General features: G+C 41.5%; 1 protein-coding gene across 1 annotated transcript; it reads left to right on the forward strand.

Annotated features, from left to right (window-relative positions):
* The first annotated feature begins 795 nt into the window (after positions 1–795).
* Positions 796–1287, forward strand: LOC140862404 (uncharacterized). The gene has a single exon (XM_073265425.1). It carries the CDS (start codon positions 796–798, stop codon positions 1285–1287), a length of 492 nt encoding a protein of 163 aa, XP_073121526.1.
* Positions 1288–5439: the final 4152 nt, after the last annotated feature.

Raw genomic sequence — 5439 nt, forward strand, 5'->3', positions numbered from 1 at the left:
ACTCTTTGCGTACTACGATCATGGCAGAGGCTCATGCATCGCCGTACTCCATCCACCCAGGGAGTACAAAGATGTGCCATGATCTTCAGTAGTTATATTGGTGGTCGGGAATGAAGCGAGACATTGCCCGATTTGTGGCTGAGTGTCTGACTTGCCAGCATGTTAAGGCGGAACATCAGAGACCCGCTGGGTTACTCAAGCCTCTCCCTATACCTGAGTGGAAATCGGAGAATGTTACGATGGATTTTGTAGTGGGATTGCCAAGGACAGTGAAGAATTCGAATGACATATGGGTTATTGTAGACCGCCTCACTAAGTCGGCACACTTTCTAACGGTTAGGACGACCTACTCCATGGATCAATATGCGGACTTTTACATCCGTGAGATAGTCAGACTTCATGGTATTCCTGTCTCCATAGTGTCTGACCGAGACCCACGGTTCACTTCGTCTTTTTGGAAGAGCCTTCATTCAGCGTTGGGGACGAAACTTTTGTTCAGTACATCATTTCACCCTCAGACGGATGGGCAATTCGAGAGGGTAATACAGATATTGGAGGATCTTTTGAGGGCTTGTGCTATTGACTTTCAGGGAAGCTGGGAGTCGAGATTACCCTTGGTGGAGTTTGCGTATAATAACAGCTATCAGGCCACCATCGGTTATGGCACCTTATGAGGCATTGTATGGCAGACCATGTAGATCACCGGTTTTGTGGACCGAGGCCGGTGAGAGATCGGAGTTAGGGCCGGAGATTGTACAGCAAACAGCTGAGGTTGTAACCAAGATCCGAGACAAGATGAGGACTGCTCAAAGAAGACAGAAGAGTTACGCTGATAATAGGAGGAGAGACTTAGAATTTTCGGTGGGAGATCACGTGTTTATCCGAGTAGCTCCTATGAAAGGCGTGATGAGGTTTGGCAAGAAAGGGAAGTTGGCACCGAGGTTCATCGAACCTTTCGAGATATTGGACAAGATAGGGGCATTGGCGTATAGAGTAGCCTTGCCACCTAGCCTTGATGGAGTCCATAATGTCTTCCACGTGTCGATGTTGAGGAAGTACATCTCGAATCCGTCTCATGTGCTCAGTTGTGAACCTCTTCAGTTATCTCCTCACATGACCTATAAGGAGAGGCCCGATCGGATTCTTGATAGGCAAGAGAGGAGACTTCGCAACAAGTCGATACCAATGGTCAAGGTTGGTTGGTTGCATCATACAGATGAGGAAGCTAATTGGGAGTCAGAGGTTGACATCAGGACTCGCTACCCGGAGCTCTTCGGCAAGCTTTAATTTTGAGGACGAAATTTCTTTTTAGGGGGGGAGGAATTGTGACGCCTAAAATCCATAAATTAAATTCCATGCCTAAAATTGTTTTAATGTTTAAATTCTAAAATTCATGGTAATTTAAATGATTTAAATCTCCTTGGAATTTATTTATATGATATAAAAGATTAAATTTCTTAAATTGCTTGTATTGGTGACTTCCGGCTTCGGCGCGCGGCGAAGGCAAACACGGCGGGAAAATCCTCCATTTTAAATATAGGTGACCTAAATTTCATGAGTAGTGCTGAAAATAAAATAAAAATATTTATTTTAGATTTTTCGTTTAAGAAAAATCGTGTAAGCGCATTTTCGCGCGTAATCTTTAAATTTCCCAAATTGGTCTTTTTTGACCCGAACAAGTGAAATTCCATTCTTGGCATTTAAAATTTAAGATTTTAGACTTAGAACTTTAAATTAGAGGCAATCCTACAAGCTAAAATTTTAAAATCAAAACTAACACTTTTAGTGGTCAAAAATCACTTTTTGACTTGTCCTACTCTCACACACTCACACCTATACATACATATACATATTATATCACACACAACTTAAACCCTAGCACTTTAATACTATTCTAGCCGCCTCCCTCCTCCTACTCCTCACTCTCACGCCATTTCACCCCCCTCCCTCAGGAAACCATCGGCCACTCCTCCTCCTTCCTCCCCTCGCCGCCGGCAGCCCCTCCTTGCCATCCAGCCGCCATCCAGCCACTGTGAAGGCCACCTAGGAGGCTTTTCCAGCTCCAGCCGTGTGTGTGTGTGCTTAGCCACCTCTTCCCTTGTTCCCTTTCAAGATTTAAGGAAAGAAATTCCTTTCTACTTTTAAAACCCAAGCATAGGTTATAAGTTTCTTGGCCCTTCCTTGTAATTTCGATTTTTGGGAGATTTTTAGTGTAATATGTGTGTGTGTGTGTGTGTGTGTTCGGTTTTCAGTAGGATTAAGTGGGCTTGGGGTTGGCTTTGTGCATTTTAAATTCTAGCTTGCTTTTTGAGCTCATATGAATGATTTACATGCTCTTAAATGAAGTTTTGCATGAAGTGGTATAAAAATCAGAAATGATGCATTGATTCCAATCTATTTTCATGTGTGTATGGTGGGTTTTAAGCCTCATATGTTGTTGTCCAAGTTAATTTATACATGTGCTTTGAAATGTTGTGAAAAATATTGAGTTGTGGTGTTTGGATTGGAATTTTTGTAACCAATGGATGAATGGAGTTAAGGGGCTGCCATGGGATGTTTATGGGGTTAAACATGAGTATTTGAATGTGCTTGAGGAGGGTTATAGGGCTGGTCGTGGAGTAGTTAAGTGGTGTGGTTGGTTAGTAGTGTTTTGAAGTCGTTGGGGGCTAGTAGTTAGTCGTTGGGGCCTAGTAGTGTTTTGAAGTCGTTGAGGGCTAGTAATTTAAGGTGTATTTGAGGTACCGGTTCAAACGGGAAGTCTTTTGAATTTAATTAGGATGAGTTATGGATTTTATGTTTTAACCGCTCGAGTTAGGCCCTTGTGAGCGTAAACTTAAGTGGGAGGAGAAAAGACTTTAAGGTGATAGCGCTCCCCTACACTCCAATCATCCATAAAAATTTATGTCATGCTATAGTTTGAGTTTCATGTTGTTTTAATTATTCAACGCCATTTATTCGCGTGTGTGACTTCAAATTTGTTTAATAATCTAGCCCCGAAGTCTTGTATTAAAGAATGCTTGTAAAGGCAAATGTTGAAATGAGAAAATGTTGAATGAAAGGAAAAGGGTGAGTTGATTATGACTTAGACGTGTAATGATGGGTCAGGGGATGCCTTGGTTCACTTGCCAAAATGAGACGTGTAGAACGGGGTCGGGAGACATCTCGACTTTCCTACCAAATTAGACGTGTAGATCGGGGTTGGGAGAAATCTCGACTTCCCTACCAAATCAGAGGGGCAATGTGGGGCCGAGAAGAACTCGGTTTCCTTGCCGAAATTGTATACTATAGCCATTGATCGATCAAAAAAATCATAGTCACAATCGAGGATCCAAATTCAAAGTAAAAGTAAAGGATAATTGATTCATGAATGTGTTTTCCATCGCATATTGCTATTGTTCTTACTTCGGGCATGTCATGACTTATTCCCTTTTGTGTGAGATTCATTAGTTTACTGAGTACTATTTTTAGTATTATGCATTATTTTGAACCCTTGTTGTATTATTTAAATCTTGCTAGGCTTTTAGGCTCACTACTATGCTTGGTGCAGGTGAGCATACGGACGAGGCTGCGGGGCTGTTGGAAAACGCGGCTCTCAGATCAATCACGATTGATACCCGGTGCAGCGGAAGTTTAAAAATTTTGTTATGGAACAATTCCATAGTGTGGGTATCAACCGTTCAACGATTAAATTATTAGTGTGTAAAATTCAAATAACAATTAATTAAATTTTACCTCCAATCTCGCAACGAGATTAATGGACACCAACAGATTTGATCTGCTCTTGTTGTCTCTCCCTGGAACCGATGAACTCCTTCAATCAGGTCCACGAACAGAGGTTTAATCCCTCTGATAGATTGCATTTTCTGCGAAGAGAATAAACGAATCTGATTCGCTATTCCAGACTGCAATTCAAAATCACAGACCGGAAAATCTCGGGCAGAGGGGGAGGGGTCGGCCGAACAGAGAGAGAGAGCTAGGGTTCGAAAATTTTCTCTGTCTCAAAAATTATGACCTGTTGTGTGTAATTTCTGTACTGCAATAACTTATTTATAATGCAGGCCACTAACACCTTAGGGCCCATTAATCATAAGCTGGGGCCCGACAAGCAAAGCCCGCTCGTTCAGAAATTAATATAAAATTCATCGTGACTCCGATTGATGAAACGATTTCACCAATGTGCACAGAAACCATTTCTGCACGTTTTAAAGTCAAAATAAATTTTCCTGAATCCGAATTCAGTGGTTTCCAAAAATGTCCATCCCTATGTCATTTTAGGAAATCCTACTCCCTTACTCTTATTTAAGAAGTCCAACTCCTTAATTCATTAAATTTAACTCTTTAAATTTAACTATCTCAACGGGGATTAAAACTCCATTACACTGTGTGACCCTCAATGGTTCAGGGATACAGCTAGCCGTGGGCTCACAACTCCTTGTGACTCGGAACAACACTTTCCGACTTGCCCAACGAATCATGGTAAAGCGCCTAGCAACATCGCCCCATGATTCCCTAGGTATCACTGATAGTGCCTACAAGAACCAGTAGATTTTGGTTAGCGTACAGTACGGTCCCTTCATCCATATATCCCGATCGAATCAACAACCATTGGTATATCGAGAGTCGCTCAAGATTCGATAACTATGCAATACATCTTGAAGATCAAATTAGTGACATCGCATGTGCTACTAAGAAACCATTTCTTAAATCACATCAAGTACCTGGCCAGAGATTCGTCACACTAATATCTCCTCAGATCGCATAGGATATCCACACTCGCAAGTATGTGGTGAATCCTTGACAACAATGCATCGACTCCTATATGTGTCGTAACTGTACCCAATCTCGACACCTGATGACCCCCATAGAGTCGGTAAACGAGTCAAAGCACAGCACTAGCATATAGAGTCTCCATGATGTTTCAAGTCGTAAGGACTAATGGTGTACAACCAAAACCGCGGACTTTATCCACTCGATAAGTGATAACCACTTGGAAAGTCCGGATAGGGTAGTTCGATTATTCATCCTATGAATATCCATTTGCATGCTTCGAACATCTCTATGTTCCCTACCAATGAAACGTGGTACTCCGCATCGCAAATGCTAGTCTCAAACTCGAGCGATCCTTATCCTTATTATCGGACGGCTCAATCGACTAGGAACAGTTTAGAATATACAGTGACTATAAGATGTATTTCATGATAGACATCTCCATGTTCTACCACATCTTACATACACTATGGTATATTCAAGGTCTTTATCAAAACAACAATAGTATATCACAATATAACAATATGAAGTAATATAAAGTCATTGCCATTAATAAAAGTGTAAATTACATTAAACAAAAGATTGTTTTTACAAAGAGTCATCAAAGCCCATAGCCACAAGTTGGCTCACTGGGCACCCACTCTTTCAATCTCCCACTTGCCCTATAGCCAA

The sequence above is a fragment of the Henckelia pumila genome, chromosome 4, assembly GCF_033568475.1.
Source record: "Henckelia pumila isolate YLH828 chromosome 4, ASM3356847v2, whole genome shotgun sequence".
NCBI classification, from domain to species: Eukaryota; Viridiplantae; Streptophyta; class Magnoliopsida; order Lamiales; family Gesneriaceae; genus Henckelia; species Henckelia pumila.